The following is a 22417-nucleotide window of genomic DNA, read 5'->3' on the forward strand; positions in this document are numbered from 1 at the left end:
CTTAGAACAATCCATCAATTGTATCAAGCACATTTGTACATATGTTGCCATCATTTCCAAACATTTTCTTTCTACTTCAGCCCTTTTTAAAAATTGTTTTATTGGGGGCTCGTACAACTCATCACAATCCATCCATCCATCCATTGTATCAAGCACTTTTGTACATTTGTTGCCATCCTCATTCTCAAAACATTTGCTTTCTACTTGAGCCCTTGGTTTCAGCTCCTCATTCTTCCCCTCCCTCCTGCCCCTCCCCCCATGGACACTTGATATTTATAAATTATATTTTTCATGCCTTACACTGTCTGATGTCTCCCTTCACCCACTTTTCTGTTGTCCGTTCCCCCCCACCCCCAGGGAGGGGATTATATGTAGATCCATGTACTCAGTTCCCCCTTTCTACCCCACCTTCCCTCCACCCTTCCGGTATCACCACTCTCACCACTGGTCCTGAAGGGTTCAACTGTCCTGGATTCCCTGTGCTTCTAGTTCCTACCTCTACCAGTGTACATCCTCAGGCCTGGATGGATTTGTAAGGTGGAATTGGGATCATGATAGTGGTGGGGGGGGTGGGGGAAGAAGCATTTAAGAACTAGAGGAAAGTTGTATGTTCCATTGCTGCTACACTACACGCTGACTAGCTCGTCTCCTCACAACCCTTCTGTAAGGAGATGCCCAGTTGCCTACTGATGGGCTTTGGGTCCCCACTCTGCATTCCCCTCATTCACAATTATATGATTTTTTGTTCTTTGATTCCTGATCCTGTCAGTACCTTGTGATCACACAGGCTGGTGTGCTTCTTCCATGTGGGCTTTGTTACTTCTGAGCTAGATGGCCACTTATTTACCTTCAAGCCTTTAAGACCCCAGACAATATATCTTTTGATAGCCCGACTCCATCAGCTTTCTTCAGCACATTTGCTGATGCACCTGCTTTGTCTTCAGTGATCTTGTCAGGAAGGTAAGCATCATGGAATGCTAGTTTAATAGAACAAAGTGCCCTTGCATTGAGGGAGTACTTGAGTGGAGGTCCAATGTCGCATCTGCTACCTTAATACTAAACCTCTAAATATATGCACATAGATCTATTTCCCCATCATCATATATAAATATATTTACGTAAGTACATGCCTTTATTTAGACCTCTATAAATGCCGTTTGCCTCCTAGTTCTTCTCCAGTTCCTTTTACTTTCTTCTTGTCCCACTATCATGCTCAGCCTTCACTTGGGTTTCAGTAATTCCTCTCGGTTACATTGCCCTTGATCAAGCCCCACCAGACCTCTTACACTCTCCTTGCCACTGACTTTGGATCACTTGTTCCCTTGTCCCTGGGTTTGTTAATACCACTTCCTTTCTCCCGCCTCCCCCTTTCCCATGTTCCCCCAGAGCCATTGGTTCTGTAGTTTTCTCCTCCAGATTGTTTATCCAGCCTATCTAGATCTGCAGAGATAATAATATGCACAAAAACGACAGCAAAACAAAGCAACAAAAGAAAACAGAACAACAACAAAAATGACACACAAAAAAAAGAAAGGCCTGTAAATAGTTGAAGGTCTGTTTGTTGACCTTTAGAAGTGTTTTCTGGTGGAATCTGATAGGGTGACATGCCCTAGCCCCAAAGTCTATTTTTACTATTCCCTCGGGACTTCCTTGCTCTGTTCCCCTTGCTGTTCCGTTGCATGTCCTTAGTGTTTTGCCTCTGTATGGGGTCAGATCAGGTGCAATTCACACAGTGTGTTTCCAGTGTTGTCTCCTATAGGTTAGTGAGGGATGTTTTCTTTAAAATTCTATCTACTAATTATATATGTAGTTCTGTTGTGAACATCCTTTGGGATTCTATCAATTGTTTAAAACCATTATGATTCTTATTTTACTGGTAAAATTGAAAATATGTGGTTTGATAAATGTCCCTCACAAATCATGGTGTAAGAAAAACTCTAAACTCACTGCCATCCAGTGGATACTAACTCATAATGACCTATAGGACAGGGTAGAACTGCCCTCGCCAGTTTCTAGGGCTATGATCCTTTACAGGAGTAGAAAACCCCATCTTTCTGTTGAGCAGCTGGTAGTTGCGAACTGCCAACATTGCAGTTAGCAGCCCAACTGTTGCCATTATGCCACCAGAGCACCTGTAGTATAAGTAGGATTACAATTGATGAATGCCTCAATTTGGGGTTCCACATGGTCAAACAGCTTGACCTAGCTGGAACGGACCATCACTACAGCTGCCTTGTTGGGTGCCATCAAGTCAGTTCTGACCCATGGCAAGCCTGCATGACACAGAACGACCCACTGCCCGGTCCTGCGCCACCCTCATAATTGTTCTTATGCCTGAGCCCATGGTCGCAGCCACCGAGTCACTCCGTCTCGTGGAAGACCTTTCTCTTGCTGCTCCTCCACTTTACCAAAGATCATGTCCTTCAGGGACTGTTCTCTCCTGGCAACATATCCAAATTATGTGAGACAAAATCTCACCATCCTTGCCTTTAAGGAGCCCACTGGCTTTACTTCTTCCAAGACAGATCAGTTTGTCATTTTAGCAGTCAGTGGTACTTTTAATATTCTACCCCAGCACAATTCAAATGCATCAGTTCTTTGGTCTTATTCAGTACCCAACTTCCACGTGCATATGAGGTACTGGACAATGCCATGGCTGTGTCAGATGCACCTTAGTCTTCAAGGTAGCATCCGTGTTTTTCAGTGTTCTAAAGAAGTCTTGCACATCAGAGTTACCTAATGCAACTTGTCTTCTGATGTCTTTACTCCTGCTTCTGTGAGCATTGATTGTGGATTTAAGCAAGACAAAATCCTTGACAACTTAAATCTTTTCTCCATTTCTCATAATGTATCCTATTGAACCAGTTGTGAGGATTTTGGTCTTTACATTGAGTCGCAGTCCATCCTGAAAGCTGCAATCCTTGATCTTCATCAGCAAGTGCTTCAAGTCCTCCTCACTTATAGCAAGTAAGGTTGCATCATTTTCATATTGAGCAGGTTGTTATACTCCTTGCCCCAAATCCTGATGCACATACTTCATAACATCTAGTTTCTCTGATAGTTTGCTCAACATACAGTGAATTAGTCTGGGTAGACTAGAGAAACAAATTCACAGACACTCATATGTATATAAGAGAGAGTTTTATACAAAGGGTAACTACATTAAGACAGCATCCCAACCCAGTGCATTCCAAGCCCATAAGTCCAACAGTAGCCCATATGTTCAACACTGATCTACACAGTACTCTCAATCTAACAAAACACACACAATGATGCTGACAACAGGTGGAAACACGAATCAGTGAGCATGTAAGCATCTCAGTGCTGGTAGGGGTCTCCACACAGCTGCTCCAGCACCCAGGGCTGCATCAGGGTAGGTCCATGTAGCTTCTTAGGGATGTATTGCAGGAAGTGAGCCCTGCCAGCTGAAGCAAGGAACTGGCTAAGGCAGTTGCATCCTGGTCCAACCATCAGAGAGCAAGAGACCTGAGAACCAGAAAGGCAAGGCTCACAGAGCCTTTTATCTCTCCGCCCTTCAATTAATCCCACGTGTTTATCAGCCAGCTTGGCACAATAAACCTTAACTCTCTCATACAGAAAGAATAAGTATGGTGAGAAGATACAACCCTGATGCACACTTCCTGATTTTAGTCCGTACAGCCAACTTAGATCTATCTGTGACCCTTGAAACCTAACCACTGAATTCAACCACCCTAACCCCTTAACCTCTTCACTCCAACCCCATAACCTTAACCCCTAACTTCACCCTCACCACCCTAAATAACCCAAAAAATACCTAACTGCCAAAATGCTAATTGTTAACTTCTACAATCCTTAACAGGAGCTCTCAACAGTAATTAAACTATAACCTCTAACTCATTAATTCTAACCCTAGTGCCTTAACCTGCTAACCATAAACCCTAACTCTAAACAATCCTAGCAGTAAATCTATAACCCTAGGCCTCCAAAAACTTTCTAGCCCTGACTCTTGCCCTGTAACCTTAATCACCTAACCTTTACATCTTAACCCTAAAAACCTAAATGCTAAAACCCTAACATGCTAACCCTTAAACCTCAATCTTTTAACCTTCATGCTAAACCAAAAACTAAGCCTTTTATTCCAACCCTAAACTTCTAACTGTAACCTTGAACATCTAACCCTCTAGCCCTACTATCCTAATGCCCTAACTATGAAATATGAAACACATCTTAACTTCTTACCCTTACCACGACAACTTTTCACTCCCAGCTCCTAACTGCCAAGCCTATAAGCCCCCAAACCATTAACACTGAACTCTAACCCTAAGCGTCCAACACTAACCTCGATTCCGGACATAAAACTACTAACTGTAACCCTCTAATACTACACTAACCTAATCCCATAACTCTAATCTTTACACCCTAATATTAATGTGCTGCCCCTGAACTGCTAAAAACCTGAAATCATAAAACTCTAACTCTAACCATAATATCTAATTCTAGGCCTCACTCTAAACCTGTCCCTTAACCTTGTTCTAGCCTTGGCTAACCCTAGCCCTTTGATTTAAATCCTAGCCTTCTAATCTAGCCATTTTACCCTAAAAGTAATCCTAATCTAGCCATTTAATCCTAATCTAGCCATTTTACCCTAAAAGTAATCTAATCTAGCCATTTTACCCTAAAAGTAATCCACTCACCCTAACTCTCTAATGCTAATGTTAACTTTCTAAACCTCTATCCATAACCATAAACCCATTACTATAATCCTTCCCTAACCTCTTAATCTTGACTCGCATCCTAATTCTAACCTTAACCCCATAACCATAACACTCTGTATTAGACTGGTTTGTCTAGACAAACAAAACCAGTGGCATACATGTATGAATAGGGAACTTTATATTGAGAAGGCATCCCAACCCAGTCCACTCAATTACATGCATCTGATTCTAGCCTGGGCCCTCTTAAGACTCATGTAGCTACTGGCTGATGATGCAGAAAGGTGAAGCAGGAATCAGATCATACTGAGTTTAAAGTCCCATGGATTCAAGGTAAGTGGCAAGATGGCAAGGCACCAACAGCTTTCCAGTTGGTGGCCTATGGGGCCATCCTGGGAGGCAGACATGGTCCCAGCAAGCAAGAAGGCCAAAGGCCAGAGAGGCAGAGAATTTCTCACTTTCTTATGAAAAGACTACACCCCTAAGGAGGCATCATTAGGCAGTGACCTAATTGATAGGTTGGTCTCCAGCCCTACACTTTCACATAGGGTCAAGTTGACATAAAATCTAACTGCACGCAACCTAACCCTAAACCTAAAACATTAACAGTTATACCTAATCCCTAACCCCTCAGTATACTACAACCCAATAACTCTTTAACTCCTGCTTGGGGCCCACAGCCTCTCGTGCTCTCACTCTCTTGCCCCCATGCTCTGGTCCCCTCGCTCTCTGACTTCCATGGCCTATTGACCCTTGATCCCTCGACCCCTCGGTCCCTGGGATCCTCCCACCCCCATTCCTCATGTGTGGGTGCTCTTTTCATGAGGTTGCTCATGCCCAGTTGTGAACCACTTTGAGACTGTAACTCCTGAAACTTATCTGGTCCTTCATAAAAATCCACTTGCATTACAAAATGGGCTTTGGCATGAATTCTGTCACTGTGTGAAGCCAAGAACTGAGGTATTATCCACTCGAGAAACCTAACAGTGCCAGACACACATAATTGTAGGCAGACTACTTTGGCATTAAATTTCCAAGTGACTATTCCTTATCGATCATATTAGTGACTGGGAAGGCTAGAGGGGCCACTCTGACTGAGCAGGGTACAAGAAGCAATGAACATTATAAGCTCATGTTGGGAACTGTCATGGATCAGGCAGAGTCTGAGTGATGGAGAGGACATGGCATGGCCCTGGACTCTGCCCTGTCCCCCCTGGAATGCTAACAGTTAAAGCTCATGATATTGTGTTTGACTTTTGGCAAAGGTTTGACGGCTGGCATGGGAGGAACTAGGAAGGCTTCCTGAGAACGAAACGCTCTCTGAGCTTGTTCCTAGTTACAGCGATTAATTAGGCACGGTCCAGCCAAGCACGACTTGGTGATTGTGTTCAAGCATAACTGCTTTCTTCTGAAATAGTATAAACACAGAGTGTGTAAAAAATAAGTTTGCTGGTGCCTTGTGCCAGTCCTCCCAACCCCGTTGTTCTGTCTTTCTTTATTCCCACTCCACCTCTTACCGTCGTCGTAGACCCTATGCAGGTGCGGGACACCGCAAGCTCAGACTGTCCTCATGGAAGTGGGCAAAGCAGAAAACCAAAGCAAGCACACTGCCTCAAATGGATTCTGATCACAGTGAGGCTGTAAGACAAGGTACAACAGTCTCTGTGGGTTTCCAGGACTGTAACTCTGTGTCTCTCTCTCTCTCTTTTTTTAAATTTTAGGTTAGCTTATTTATTTTCTTTCTTTAAAAAAAAGCATTTTGTTGGGGGCTCGTATAACTCTTATCACAAGCCATCCATCCATCCATTGTGTCAAGCACATTTGTACATTTGTTGCCATCATCCTTCTCAAAGCATTTGCTTTCTGGTATCAGCTCCTCATATTTTCCCCTCCCTCCCCGACCTCCTCCCTTTAGAACCCTTGATAATTTATAAATTATTATTATTTTGTCATATCTTACACTGTCTGATGTCTCCCCTCACCCACTTTCCTGTTGTCCATCCCCCAGGGAGTGGGTTGTATGTAGATCCTTGTGATTGGCTCCCCCTTTCTACCCCACCTTCCCCTTCCCCTCCTGGTATCACTACTCTCATTATTGGTCCTGAGGGACTTATCTGTCCTGGAATCCCTGTGTTTCCAGCTCTTATCTGCAGAATTTGGATCATGATGGGGGGGGGGGGGAGCCGAAGCATTAAAGAACTAGAGGTAAGTTTTATGTTTCGTTCGTGCTATACAATATTTGTCTTATTCATGTGTAATACTATTGTGTGTGGGTGTGCATGTGTGTGTGTATTTTAAGGTAAACCATGAGGTGCAGACTACTTTTAACTTTAATGATTTAGTTGGACAGTCTACATAACAGAATTCAAATAATCCAAGGTGAAGTAGGACTACAGGACTTTCTGGAGATAACAGGTGTACAGGCAGAGATAGTTGTACATATTTACAGGAAATTTCTCTACTGGTATTGACTGATACGCTCTTCTTTAGTCTACATTACAGCAATTCTAGTGTACATTATCTCACCAGTATACAATGACTTTAAAGTCATAATTTTATTTTGTGCAAAATTGAGACATTCTACAGCACATTTCAAAGCACATAAGGAACAATGATGAATTGTGAAATTCACAACAAATATACGTGACTGAGTTCATTCAATATTGTGAGAAACACACAATAGAAAGTTGGAGGGATGACCCATGCTTTGGTTATGGGATTACACCTATCCCCAAAAAATAAAGGGATAAAACAACAGCAAACTCATGTTTCAGTAACCCAGCAAGTTCCCAGTGGGAGCAATTCGAAAGGGTCCATTGTATGTGAGAGTGAGAACAGTGGCATTGAGTGCCATTCTCCTGGTTTTCTTTCCAGAAACACAACCTGAGAGCCCTTCAGCCTCAGCCTCTGTGGTAGTTACATAATCTGCTGGCAATTTGAGGATTAAGAGTGTAGGGGTGAGTCTAGGCTGTCAATCAGGATATAGTCAATGAGGCCTTTGTATGGGCATGACCTTCTCCTGAGGATTCTGTATTTCCTACTTGGAGGTGGGAGACTCTCTCTCTCTCTCTCTCTCTCTCTCTCTCGGCTCACTCTCTGTGACACATCCCTGCGGAGAAGACACATGGAGATAGGCTGATGGAGCCAGACCTCTGGAGCTGGAGAAGCCGCATAGAAACCCATGCCAGCGCTGAGATGCTTGGCCACTGACACCCATGGAGCTGGTTTATAGGAACTAGAGAAGATGAGAGCAGGTTGACTGATCTTCAAGTTCATGGCCTACACAAAGGAGCTAGGCTTGTTGAGATTTTGTGATGCACCCATGGTCTAAAGGTGAGGTGTTCAATGGACACCTGGCGAGGCTGAGAAAGCCCACAATGAGTTGACCAAAACCCAGCCAGATGAAGAGAAGATTTTTGAGCCTATAAACTGGTACATATTGCTACTGACTTTATGGATGGCTTGTTCTGATTTGACTTTGCTTATGGTTGCGGACTTCACAAGGTTCCAACCGGAAAGAAGATTCTTCACATCAAAGATTAGGATTGTCTCCTCAGAGCACTGGGTTGATGTAAGTGGGCAGAATAGAAATTGATACGCAAAATGGTGGGGGATAAAGGCATGAAGTGGTTGGCTTACAAACTGTCATAGGTAGGGGAATATTTTCACTGGATTATAGGATTAAGGTGTAGGTGTTACTTAACTGCAATTGTTAGGCATAGGGTATTTTTGTTTCATTCACTTATAGAATGTTATGTTTAAATGAAAGTGGCACATTTTTAATTGTATGCATTTTATCCTATTAGGTACAGATATGATTTTATTATTGTTTGTTTGAAAGTTATATATGGCTACAGAGTTATGTGAAAGCGTCAAATTGACAAGGGTTGTTCTGTGGTAGTTGCATAATCTGGTGTCAATTTGAAGATTAAGAGTGTAGGGGTGAGTCTAGGCTGTCAATCAGGATATAGCCAATGAGGCCTTTGTATGGGCATGGCCTTCTCCTGAGGATTCTGGGAACTTCTGTATTTCCTCCTTGGAGGCGGGAGACTCTCTCTCTCTTGGTGCTTACACTGCCACTGGATCCACAAGACCGTCCACCCCCTGGCCTGTGATCTTCCTGCATTTGGCATCATTGCATGTGTTTCATGAGTCTGAAGAGGACTTTATAGATTGGTATCAAACATATGGACCATTATCGGGCTTATAGACTTGATCTGGCCTCTATTGCTCTTGTACAAAAAGCTCTTTCTTCTTTTTTTTGGTTTGTTTTTTGTTTGTTTTGTTTTCTAATCATTTTATTAGGGGCTCATACAACTCTTATCAAAATCCATACACACATCAATTGTGTAAAGCGCATTTGTACATTCATTGCCGTCATCATTCTCAAAACATTTCCTCTCCACTTAAACCCCTGGCATTAGGTCCTCATTTTTCCACTCCCCCCACTCCCTCCCTCCCTCATGAGCCCTTGATAATTTATAAATTGTTATTTTGTCATATCTTGCCCTGTCCCATGTCTCCCTTCACCCACTTTTCGGTTGTCTGTCCCCCAGGGAGGAGGTCACATATAGTTCCTTGTAATCGGTTCCCTCTTTCCTACCCATTCTCCCTTTACCCTCCCTGTTTTGCCACTCACACCACTGGTCCTATAGGGCTCATCCATCCTGTATTCCCTGTATTTTCAGTTCCTATCTGTACCAGTGTACCTCCTCTGGTCTAGCCAGACTTGCAAGGTAGAATTCGAGTCATGGTAGTGGGACCGGGGAGGAAACATTTAGGAACTAGAGGAAAGTTGTATTTTTCATCGTTGTTACATCACACCCTGACTGGTTCGTCTCCTCCCCGAGACCCCTCTGCAAGGGAATCTCCATTGGCCTACTAATGGGCTTTGGGTCTCCACTCCACACTCCCCCCATCATTCACTATGGTAAGATTTTTGGTTCTGATGATGCCTTATACCTGATCCCTTCGACACCTCGTGATTGCATAGGCTGGTGTGCTTCTTCCATGTGGGCTTTGTTGCTTCTGAAAAAGCTCTTTCTTATGCACATATGAGTGTGTCTATGAATTTGTTTTTCTAGTCTACCCTGACTAACACAGCCTCTGAGGACTTCTGGCTTCTCGAAGCTCCTCCACCGAGTAGCTGGAAATAGAATTCTTCTGGTCCCTGGTTCCTGGAGAATAGTTTCATTCCTGCAAAGTTAACAAGAGTCAAGAAATCACAGACAGCACACACAAGAAGTGGGTTAAGGAGAGTGTGTTCTGGGGGGTAGGAAAATTCCCTGGACCATTTCATTACAATGGAAAAGGATGCCAGTATTTACCAGGTCTCTTTTCTCCCCCCTCAAGAGGACGAAGCTTCCAGAGCTGCTGTGCTTCACAGGAGTTGAACCATGTCCTGCACCTAATAAAGCCAGAGGATACATTTAGGGTTAGTCTGACTCAGCATATTTCCCCCCAAGTTCTCTTTTAGGGGGCCAAATGTTAGCAGTTGAATTAAATAGACCATATTAAAGCAGACAACATGCTCTATCAAATACATAGCAGTCAATTTACAAAACAGTGGAAGAGGACACCAAGGTAAAGGGAGATGGGAATGCAAGTGACTTCCCTAAGCCTAGAATCTGCACCTCAAAAAAAATAAAATATCACCACATATTATAAACTTTTGGATTTTTTGTGCAGCAAAGGATTTTATCAACAACGTGAAAAGACAACCTACAGAATGGGAGATATTATTTGGGAACAATATATATCTGATAAGAATATAACAATAAAAAAGAATATAACAATAATAAACAATTTACAAATAACTTCTACAACTCAACAAAATAAATAAATAACAATTAAAATAAGGGAAATTCAACCAGAAGAAAACAATCAATTTTATAAAGACAGAAAGAACCTTAAATGTATAATGTTAACTGAAAGAAGGCAGTCTATAAAGGTTACATATTATAAAATTGCAACTGCATGTAAAACTAGAGAGAGAATGAGAAGATCAGAGGTTGCCAGGCGTTGAGGTGGGTTGAGACAAACAAACTCACTGCTATCAAGTCAGTTCCGACTGATAGCAACCCTGTAGGACAGGGTAGACTGCATCTGTGGGTGCCTGTGACTCAGCATATTCTGTGTGAACATTAACAAACTGCCCCACAACCCTCGATTCTATCACATATGCATATTTTTTTCCAGAGTTGGTAGCTTTCCCAGATGCCTCAGATGACCTCTGGGCCCAAGAACAAGTCTCCATCCCAATTGCTGAATTGACCACTAAAATCAGGGGTCTCCCAATGCACACTGGAGGAAATGTTTCATACTTAAGTACAAATTAAAAATTGAAGTCAGACCTTTGAATAGGAATAATATCAGTAAACTAGTACCTTTGGCCCTGTTCTTTAAGCCTTAGATGGACTTAATTTTTTTCAGTGTATATATAAAATCTAACTTTCAGGTAATACATACATATGGATTTATACATGTTACTATATCACCAACCACAAGAGAAGAGATCTATGATAAATTATTGGCAAAGTTAGAGGGTTAAATTTACCACAGTGAATGGATAAATTATATAGAAAGTTATGGATGAATTTACTGTACAGTAAAATATTAAAACAAAAAGAATAAAAGACATCTCTTGTCAGAGGAGACCAGCCCCTGACAACTGATCATGGGCAATTGTATGGCTATAATATATAAAGATTACAGTAAAGTCATAGAGAATAAGAGAGATAGGAGAGAGAGTAAAATAATGGAGTTATACACATTTCATGGTAGCATGCTCACCTTGGCCCCACTTTATGGTCCACGTGGAGGTGTAGAAGGAGGAGGGAAGAGGGAGAGGGAATGGGGAAGGAGGGAAGGAGGATAGAGAGATTTATTTCTAACCAAGGCTCATATATACAAGCCCCTTGATTAAAGGTAACCACATACATCATACGAAGAGGTTGCACCATAGGCAATGCAGCAATGGGAGGGGATGGTCTTAGGGTCTAAATGCTATAGGAATAGAGGGGGCTAAGGGTTCACATGTGACAGTGGTCTGATTGTTCTGGATGGCTGATGCCTTCAGGGAGATAACTTGACAATAATTTACCATTAGTTGCAAGCAGTGTCCTAGGTCTGACATATCTGGGGGAGACATGCTGGGGAAAAGCCTTTTTATATCCCCCAATCCCTCACCTAAAGAAATGAATGTTTGCAGTTTTGAAGCAAAGCTTGCCATATGCTGTTCATCTATATCCACTCACATTTTAAAATACTGCTTATGTGAAATGACTTGGCTGAAGGAAAGAACTTTCAAGAATTTTAATGTAAGGTGGAACGTGGGCGTGACTCAACTCTTTTGTGGTCCCATGTAGCTTCAGTGAGACATCACCAAAAGCTTTTGTGCTGGCCTGGCTAGGGGTGGGGCTTGGGGGTGGTTGGGGGGAACAGGGTCAGTGGAGGGAAAGAGCTCTACCATTCACAGGGGAAGGGCCCAAGAAGCCATTCTGAGGAGGGCAGTGTCTTGTCACTCATGAGACAATCTCTTCCGTCAAAACGCCTGACTGTTTCCAAGATAATGCATGTATTGCCCTGGAAAAAAGGTTACTTTACTTTCTAACAAACTATGCCCTAACTTTCTGCAAGTCAGGTCTTCCAAGTATCTTAAGGTTCCTTAAAATGGCACCCCGTCTTGTAACTTTACTCTGTTAGGGATAATTTCCAAGCTTCAAGGTAAAGTATAAATGGACTTGAATGAGCTAGAGAAGACCAAGTGTGATACCAGAAACCAAATAGAAAATACACTTTTAAGTAAGGATGCCATACCTGTGTGTCACGTGGGTGGTCTTCCTCCTTTGATCGACCCTCTCCCTTTCGGCAGCATGCGTTCTGACCTGTTGAGGGAAACAACCCTCTGCTGAGTTGTGACAGACCGTGCACACGAGGAAGAAAAGCAGACAGACAAAAACTCACCCAGGAGCCATGAGCTTTCCACTCAATCTTAGCAGTCTGGAAAAGAGCACACAGCACAAGAGCCACTATAATCATGTGCATCAGGTGTGGAGCACATGAGACGGAGCAGAACAAATGCTACCCGGTGTCTAAGTCAGCACTCTGGACGATCCAGATTCTCTCGCATTCTGTGACCCTTTGCCTATGAGTTACAATGGTCTGTAAGAGTGAGTGAAACAGTATTAAATAATACACCCAAACTTCAGTTCCCTGAGTGATGTATTATTTTTTTAATTCACACACATGTATACATAATCACATAGTTCTAAGAGTTCAGTAAACAAGAAGTATTATTACTCAGTTTCCTTACTTATTTTTGAAGGTCGGGAAGTTCTGAGTTGATATATAATCATGTCCCTAACTGTTCTCTATGTCCCCAATCAATCCTGCTACTAATATTTTCCTCCATTAATCTTCCCCAGGGTTGTAACACCTGGTTCTATCCAATGGCATAATCACTTCTATGGTCTATGCTTCATAAATGCATTCAAAGCATTCAGAAATGCTTCCCCAAGAACCATGACAGGTAGCACTGCTCTCGCAGGAACATGTGTGTGTGAATGCCGCCCCCCACAGATAGCCCAGCATTGAGATCAGAACATTTTGGGGGTCTAACATGTTTTCACTTGTAACCTTACATTTTACTCTTGTGTGATTTATCCATGAGCATGCCTTCTAAGTCTAAACAACAGGCCATGTTGAAGACAAAAGGACCGAGAGGCTGCTATAAGCCATTGGCATCTAGTAGCTAAACTCACTTGTATTTGGTCACTTCCTCCACAGCCAATGATGCGTTTCCCTCTACTTCCGACAGCTGTCTCTCCCTTGCCTGGCATTCATATTCCTTCTGTCTCAGCTCCCTAAGATAGAAACAAAATCCAAACACTACCCAGCTGCCATGTGAAACCCTTTTCACCCACCACTCTGGCAGCCTGAGTCAAAGACCTCTTACCACCCTTTGTATTACATAGGCATGGGTTTACAAACACAGAAAAATCCAAGCTCCTACAATCAGCTGGGGCAGAGCCTTCTGTGCACTGCTGAGAAGCCTGGGACTAGCCCAGGGGCTGGGGGCACTTGAACTGGGGACTCTTGGACCCTGTCATCTGGCTGACTGTTGGTGACCTGTTCTGCTGTTTGCTGCCTGTGCTGGACTGCCTGTATTACTCTACAGAAGACTCAGCTGTCTGCTTCCTTGACTTTCACCCAACACCCCTTGTGAGTCCATGGAGCCGAATGCCCTGGCATAGTCAATAAAACACATAAAATTTCTTCTGATATTCTCTGCTTCCAGCCAAAATCCACTGGACAGCAGCAATGATATCCCTTGTTCCACATCCTCTTCCGAATCTGGCCTAAACCTCTTGCAACTGCCTTTCAATGTATTACTGCATAAGCTGGTGAATGATATTCAGTGAAATTTTACTTGCATGTGATGTCAATTATATTGTTCTATAATTTGATCATTCTATTGGGTCACCTTTCTTTGCAATGGGTGAAAACATGGATCTCTTCCAATCAGCTTACCAAATAACTGTCTTCAAAATTTCCTGGTACAGTGCTTCCAGTTCTTCATTGGCTTGTTGAAATATTTCCATGGTATTCCATCAATTCCTAGAACCTTGTTTTTGGCTAATGCTTTCAGTGCAGCTTGATGGTTCTTCCTTCAGCACCATTGATTCTTGGTCATATGCTACCCTCTGAAACGGAATGTCAACTAATTTGGGGGGTACAGTGACTCTGTGTATTCTTTCCATCTTCTCTTTATGCTTCTTGCATCATTCAATATTTTGTTCATCGAATCTTTCAATATTGCAACTTGAGGCTTGTTTTTTCTTGAGCTATTTCAGTTTAAGATATGCTGTGTTTTTTCTTTTTAGTTTTCTAACTCTAGGTCTTTCCACATTTCATTATAATACCTGACGTTGTCATCTTGAACTGTTCTTTGAAATTTTCTAGTTAGCACCTTGACTTCATTATTTCTTCCATTTGCTTCAGCTGCTCTATGATTGAGAGTAAGTTTCAGACTATCTTCTGACATCCACTTTGATCTTTTTTTTCTTGCCTGCTTTTCTAATGACTTTTTGCTTTCATAAATGATATTCTTTTTTAAATCATTTTATTGGGGCCTCTTACAACTCTAATCACAATCCATACATACATCCATTGTGTCAAGCACATCTGTACATTTGTTGCCATCATCATTCTCAAAACATCTGCTTTCTATTTGAACCTTTGATATCAGCTCCTCATTTCCCCCCTCCCTCCCTACTCCCTCATGAACCCTTGATAATTTATAAATTATTATTGTTTTGTCGTATTTTACACTGTCAAACATCTCCCTCCACCCACTTTTCTGTTGTCCATCCCCCAGAGAGGAAGTTATATGTAGATCCTTGTAATCGGTTCCACCTTTCTATACCACCTTGCCTCCACACTCCCGGTATCGCCACTCTCACCACTGGTCCTGAAGGGATCATCTGTCATGGATTCCCTGTGTTTCCAGTTCCTATCTGTACCAGTGTACATCCTCTGATCTAGCCAGATTTGTAAGGTAGAATTGGGATCATGATAGTGGAGGGGAGGAAGCATTTAAGAACTAGAGGAAAGTTGTATGTTTCATTGTTGCTACCATGCACCCTGACTGGCTAGTCTCATCCCCGCGACCCTTCTGTAAGGGGATGTCCAGTTGCTACATACGGGGTTTGGGTCTCCACTCTGCACTCCCCATCATACACAGTTATATGATTTTTTGTTCTTTGATGCCTGATACCTGATCCCTTCAACACCTCGTGGTCACACAGGCTGGTGTGCTTCTTCCATGTGGGCTTTGTTGCTTCTCAGCTAGATGGCTGGTGTTTACCTGCAAGCCTTTAAGACCTGAGACGCTATATATTTTGATAGCTGGGCATCATCAACTTTCTTCACCACATTTGCTTATGCACCCATTTGTCTTCAGCAATCATCTCAGGAAGGTGTGCATCATGGAATGCCAATTTGATAGAATAAAGTGTTCTTGCGTTGAGTAAATAAAATACTTGAATGGAGGTCCAATGTCCATATTCTTAATGTCCTCCACAGCTCATGAGATCTTCTGTCATTACTGTTGAATGCATCAAATCTGTTCTTGAGATGTTTTCAAAATTTCAAATTTTTGGCTCTCAAGGACTTGCTTTAATTTTTTTCAACTTTAATCTGCACTTACATATGAGCAATTGATGGTCTGTCCCACCAGTGGGCAGCTGGCCTGGTTTTAACTGCTGCTATTAAGTTTTTCTGTCATCTCTTCCCAACAAACTAAAATCCAAACTCACTACCATTGCATTGATGTTGACTCCTAACAACAATAGAGGACAGGATAGAACTTCCCCTGTGAGTTTCTGAGATTGTTTATGGGAGTAGAAAGCCTTGTAATTCCACTGCAGCGTGGCCAGTGGTTTCAAACCGAGGGCCTTGTGAATCGGAGCCCAAAGCATAACCACTATACTACCAGGGCTTTTCTTTTCCCATAGATGTAGTCAGTTTGGTTTCTGTGTATTCTATCTAGAGAAGTCCATGCATATCATTGCCTGCTGTGCTATTAAAAAAAACTGCTATGAACAAATCATTGCTCCTGCAAAACTATCATGGGATTTCCAGCTTCGTTTCTATCACCAAGTGCATGTTTTCCAACAAGTCCATGGCCCCTTCCTCTTTGTTTCCAACTTTTGCATTCCAACCCTAAAAATTAAACATTTAAATGTATCGAAAGACTCCACCAGTAGACTAAAAAGAGAACCTATACATTTTTGGCAAGAACATCTGACAAGAAATTAATATCTAAAATTTATAGAAATGTTCAACATGTCAACAACAAAAAGACAAACAATCCCATTTTAAAATGGGCAGAAGAGCTGAGCAGACACTTCATCAAATAAAATATTCAGAGTTCAACGAACTTATGAAGAAATGTCCACAAACTTCAATTATTAGAGATGCAGATTAAAACAAAGAGATATTCTAACCCTAATTTCAAAGTTACAAACAAGATAAAATATGAAATAACAAGTGTTGGTGAGGGTTCTTCCTTAAAAAGTTCGAAGAGGACAGCATATTATGCAGAAATTCCACTACTAGGTTTATAGCCTAGAGAAATAAGAGCTGTGATAGTTTGTGAGGAAAACTACTACCTTTTAATTCCATTTTCCATTAACTTTTTGAAGTCCCTTCATATATGCCCAGGCATGTTCATCACAGCACTCTTCACAGCAGTAAAAAGAGGGAAGTAACCTAAGTGCCCATCAACAGGTGAATGAATAGACAAGCTATAATGCATGCACACAACGGAAGGCTACGTGGGATGATGAAGGTAAAATAATGATGAATTCATGGAACACATTTTAACATGGATGAACCTAGAGGACATTATGTTTAGTGAACTAAATCAGTTACAAAAGGACAAATATTTGATGAGACCACTAATATAAACAGTCAAGAAGTAGTCAGCACAGAGATAGAAGCATTCTTTGATGGCTACCAGGGATGGGAGGGAAATGAAGGGTAAATCACTAACCAGAGGAAGTAGCTGTGCATACACTTGGGTGATGGGTGTGGCAATACACAATAATGGACAGGTCAAGAAAAGTGACCACGGGAATAAAGGACACTGGACGGAGGATAAGGATTAATGGCAACATAGATAAGTGCCATTACTCACACAACTAATCCTGCAGTAACAGTAATAACAATATGCCATGAGCGGATATAGAGATAGACTTGAAAGTTGACCGGGTGTGAGAAGGCAAATTGGAAGGCACCTATATGTAGATTTGGCAGGTTATTTTGATGTGTGTATTTCTATATACTGAAAATATATCCATAGATAAAATAGAGCTTACAAGGCTTTCTTCACTCCATGGGAGAAAGATGGGGGTAGTGTAGGTGTTGTTCCTGTAAAGATTGAAAGCCTCAGAAAGCAACAGGGACAGTTTTATTCTGTCCTATAAGGTTGCTAAGGCAGTGAGTTTGACTTAAAGTGAGGCAAAGTTGGCAGTTTAAAACTATCAGCAGCTCTGAGAGAGAAAGACTAGGCTTTCTACTCCTGTAAACAGTTAGTCTCAGAAATCCACAGGGGCTCATCGCTATGAGTCAGCACTGACTAGTTGGAAGTGAGAGAAAGTTATAAAAATTTTAAGACATGATAAAAAAAATTCAAGGAAAGAATTGCTGGGCCTGAGGAATCAGGATCATAGTCGTGGGGGCAACGAGATCAAATGGTATAACATAGTTCACAAAGACAATGTTCTATATCCTACTGTGATGTGTAGCAACTAAAGTCTTCTGAAAAGTCATGTAAGGTGCAACTATTGGTCTCTTTCCATCCAAGGGAAAGAATGAATGATGTATTAAAATGTATGAAAAAAATTAGTTCAGTGGACTAAAGGACCACACAAACATCAATTTCTGTACCTCTGAAACCAGAAGAACTCAGTGGTACTTGGCTCCCACTTCCATCTGTTCTGAAAAGGATCACATTAGAAGGTCCTGGATGAGAGAAAAAGTGTAATAAAACCCCAAATCATAAGAGACCCAGCTTACTGGTGAGGTTCTCATCATCCTTAAGTTGGGAACCGAACTCACTTCTGAGTTAATCAACCATATAAGATCAAAAGGGCCTCATTTCTACAAGGACAAACTACAGAGAGCTAGGAAGGAGGAAGAATAGATACAAGAAACACAGAGGAAATGACATCAGTTATGGCACATTGAGGTGATTACAAAGAGTTGAAACAAAATATGTATGAATTGGTGAATATAAAACTGAGTATCTGCTTTGTAAACCTTCACAAGAAAGTGTTTTCGAAACACTTGTGAGCAACCATCTAAAATAAACTCATGATCTCTCCCTATCCATAGCAAAGAAGAAGGAAGAAAATCACAGAAATGAGGAAACAATGAACCTTGTGAGGAAACATGTGAACCTTACCTTCCATGACCTGGAGATCATGGTTGGTGCCTGTCTGTCCCTACTGACTACTCTGACTGGCATCATACGAGAATGTCTTTAATAGACTGAGAGGAAAATGTGGAAAACATAAAATCTTAAACCAACCTCATTAGCAATTACCCATAACAGCAAAGATCTCCATTTGCTTGATCTCTAACCCACTGGCACGTATTGTGTGAGACCTGGGTGATAAATCTATTAGCTTTGACCATAAAACTTAGAAACTTGGAACTCTGATGACTCTGCCTGCTGCCACAGCCCTCAGACATCAGCTAGAGGGACTTCTCAGACCACTCACAAATGGTATATGCTTAATTCAAAGGACTTGGACTCTAACCACTCTGACATAGTGGTTATAATCATTCATTCTGATTCTCTGGTTCAAAGGGATCTTATAGTCCCTTGTCATAACTAACTTGCAGTACACTAAGTGAGTGTGTGCACATCAAACCTCCCAGTCTTTCTGAACTTATTTTAAAACACAAGCATACAAAGCAAATGGCAATTTTCATCCCCTATGTTGGCCAATGGCAAGTGGAGTGGGATGCTCAGGTCATCCGACCCATAGGCTTAAAGATACACTCTAGATCAACGCTTCTCAACCTGTGGGTCGCAACCCCTTTCACAGGGGCCGCCTAAGACCATGGGAGAGCACATATTCCTGATGGTCTTAGGAACCGAGACACCACTCCTCTGTCTGGCTCCAGGCGGGTCCGCCCACATGCAGATACGCCCACATGAGTACCGGCATGATGACATCATCGCGCCAATCCCATCACACACACCCTGTACAGATACAGGTGTATGTGACAGGGTTAGCGCCATAAGGTACTTATGTGGGCCAGTAGTCACACATGTGTAGAGAGCAGCTACTGTGTAGAGAGCAGCTGCTGTGTTGAAAGCAGCAGTATTGGATGTAAAATGACACTTCATGAATTATAATTACTGGGTAAATGTAAAATCATCAACTGCTGCTGCTAACACACACACACACACACACACACACACACACACACCATCGGAACTTAATCTGGATGCAGATCAGTCTTTTTATATTCAGCTGTGGTTGATGTGAATACTGCCCCCTTGTGATAATAAGAGGTATGTAAAAAAAATAACAATGGTAAATCATAGGAAACTTTAATGAACAGTATTGACTGAACTATGCCATGTATCATCTTTTGTATTATTAAAGCTATTGTTATATATTATTTTCATTAGCAAACCAGCCCATGATAATGGATCCTGTAGAGAAGAACGTTAAGAAAAGAAAATATAGTGAGGATTTTTTACAGTATGGTTTTACCTCAACAATTACAACAGGAATTGAGAAACTGCAATGTGTTATTTGTGGTGAAGTTCCATCAGCTGAATCTATGAAGCCAAACAAACTAAAATGCCATTTGATAGCAAGCTTTGCTGGCAAGGTTACCAACCATTTTAGAAGCAAAGCTGATGGACTCAAGAAAGCCAGACTTGACACTGGTGGCTACAAAATGTAGCAGTCGTTGAAGCTTCATATTCGGTGGCAATCAGAATCACCAGAGCTATAAAACCTCATACCATTGCTAAGGATTTACTGTTGCCAATGGCCACAGACATTGTTCAAGTTATAATCACAGATGAATTTGTTACGAAATTGAGTGCAATTTCCTTAACTAACGACACTATCCGCAGAAGAATAGATGACATGCTGCTGAAATTCTTGATCAGGTAATCCAGGAAATTAAATCTGCTCTGCTTCCAATATTTAGCATCCAGCTTGATGAATCTACAACTGCTGTAAACTGTTCAGTTACTGGTTTATGTGAGTTATGTTAATAATGGTGACTTTAAAGATGCGTTTCCTTTCTGCAAACCTCTTGAAATGGCAACTACTGCATGTGATGTATTTGAGACAGTTGGTTCATTTCTGAAAGAGCATAAGATCTCTTGGGAAAAGGTTTGTGGTGTTTGCACAGATGGTGCTCCAGCTATGCTAGGATGTCAATCTGGATTTCAACGTTTGGCACTGATGAGTCACCAAAGTCATCGGACTCACTGTGTGATTCATCGGTAAATAGCAATGAAGATGCTGCCACAGAGTTACGAGAAGTAATGAAAACTGTCATACGTTCTGTTTCTGTCAATTTTGTAAAGGCAAGCACTTTAAACAGTCGACAGTTTTCGCAACTGTGCAATGAGTTGGATGTGCTGAACAATAAGAGTTTTAAAACGTGTTTTTGAACTTCATGATAAACTCAAAACATTTTTTAATCAGAAAGCAAGACCGCAGTTCAAAGCACTTTTCAGTGATAAAAGTAAACTGCAGAAAATAGCTTACTTGGTTGACATCTTTACCACCTTAAATGAGTTAAATTTATCACAACAAGGACCAAATGCAACATGCCTTGATTTGTCTGAAAAGATCTGATCATTCCAAATGAAATTTCAGCTTTGGCGGGGGAGGGGGGAATGGATGGAAATAAAATTTACATGTTGCCTACCTTATCTGCTTTCTTTGAGGAACATGTCCTTGCACCAGACAAAAAGATCACGATGATAATTTCTGTGAAAGAACACTTGCACATACTTGCAGATGAAATTTCATCGTACTTTCCAAATCTACCTGACACCCCATTTGCACTTGCCAGAAGCCCATTCACAAAGTTGAAGATGTTCCTGAGACAGCACAAGAGGAGTTCATTGAACTTATTAACAGCGATGCAGTAAGAACTGAATTCGGTACCATGCCAGTTAAAAAATTCTGGATCAAGTTGTATGCAGTCATATCCTGTTCTGTCTGAGACTGTGTTGCGCCTTCTTCCATTTCCAACAAATTATCTTTGTGAAACAGGGTTTTCCAGCTTGATATCACGTCTAATACAGAAGCAGACTAAATACAGAAGCAGACTTGCTGTGGAAGAGGATCTTTGCGGTGCTTTCGCAGACTGCCGTGAGAATTTCTGATCTGGTGAGAAAGAAGGTACCTCAACCTTCGCACTGCTGTTGGCTTTTTGTACATACTGTCGCAAAATGTAGCCTTGTAGTTTACTGTTGTTATATTAAGGCGGTTACCCATGCTCCAACATGCTTCAAGAGAAAATTTCATTTGTTTACAATTAGAAACATACATTTCACAATATAATTACATATTGTTTTTGTGATTAATCACTATGCTTTCATTATGTTCAATTTGTAACAATGAAAATACATCCTGCATATCATATATTTACATTATGATTCATAACAGTAGCAAAATTAGTTATGAAGTAACAATGAAAATAATTTTATCGTTGGGGGTCACTGTATTCAAGCCGGGTCGCGGCATTAGGAAGGATGAGAATCAGTGCTCTAGATAGTCCTCATAGTCCAGGGTTTGGAGGTACTATAGCTCAGCAGTTGTCTGCAGCACGCTCAACTGAGTGCACTTTCCCTGTGTTTGATGCAGTCGGTCCCACTGTCTTCCCTGGATTCTGACTGTGCAAGCGCTCAGCATAAGGCGCACCGGAAGGTCCGGAGGCAAAGGGCGGGTCTTCGCAGGCGTGTTCCCTTGTTCCGCCTCCTCGCCCTTTTCTTCCAATCACTTTCCTGTGCACTCCCAAGGCGTTTCCGCTTTTACCTAGTGGCCGGCTTCCGCCTTCCGGTTTGGACGTCCGGCCGCGCAGAGGGCCGTATTTGAGGCGCCAAACAGGCTCCGAGAGCCCCCGCCCCACGCGTCCGCGCCTGCCGGCCCATGGCCGCGCTGGTGGAG

The 22417-nt window shown here is 41.9% G+C and overlaps 1 protein-coding gene and 1 long non-coding RNA gene across 4 annotated transcripts in view; one reads left to right on the forward strand and one right to left on the reverse strand.

Moving 5' to 3' along the window:
- The first annotated feature begins 6202 nt into the window (after window positions 1-6202).
- Window positions 6203-22417, forward strand: part of PDCD2 (programmed cell death 2) — a 25912-nt gene continuing 9697 nt past the window's right edge. For all 3 annotated transcript variants that reach the window (XM_045294700.1, XM_045294701.1, XM_045294702.1), the window contains exon 1: window positions 6203-6344. In XM_045294700.1, the coding sequence (XP_045150635.1) occupies window positions 6311-6344 (34 nt within the window). In that variant the 5' untranslated portion in view covers window positions 6203-6310. The remainder of the gene's footprint in view (window positions 6345-22417) is intronic.
- LOC123522225 lies at window positions 9749-21266 on the reverse strand. The gene is made up of 4 exons (XR_006680509.1): window positions 21171-21266; window positions 12513-12580; window positions 10022-10101; window positions 9749-9890 (listed from the first exon to the last, which is right to left on the reverse strand). It is a non-coding gene; the product is annotated as an uncharacterized LOC123522225 (long non-coding RNA).

The sequence above is a fragment of the Echinops telfairi genome, unplaced genomic scaffold (genome assembly GCF_000313985.2).
Source record: "Echinops telfairi isolate 266 unplaced genomic scaffold, ASM31398v2 ScPeMD7_3533;HRSCAF=4204_0, whole genome shotgun sequence".
NCBI classification, from domain to species: domain Eukaryota; kingdom Metazoa; phylum Chordata; class Mammalia; order Afrosoricida; family Tenrecidae; genus Echinops; species Echinops telfairi.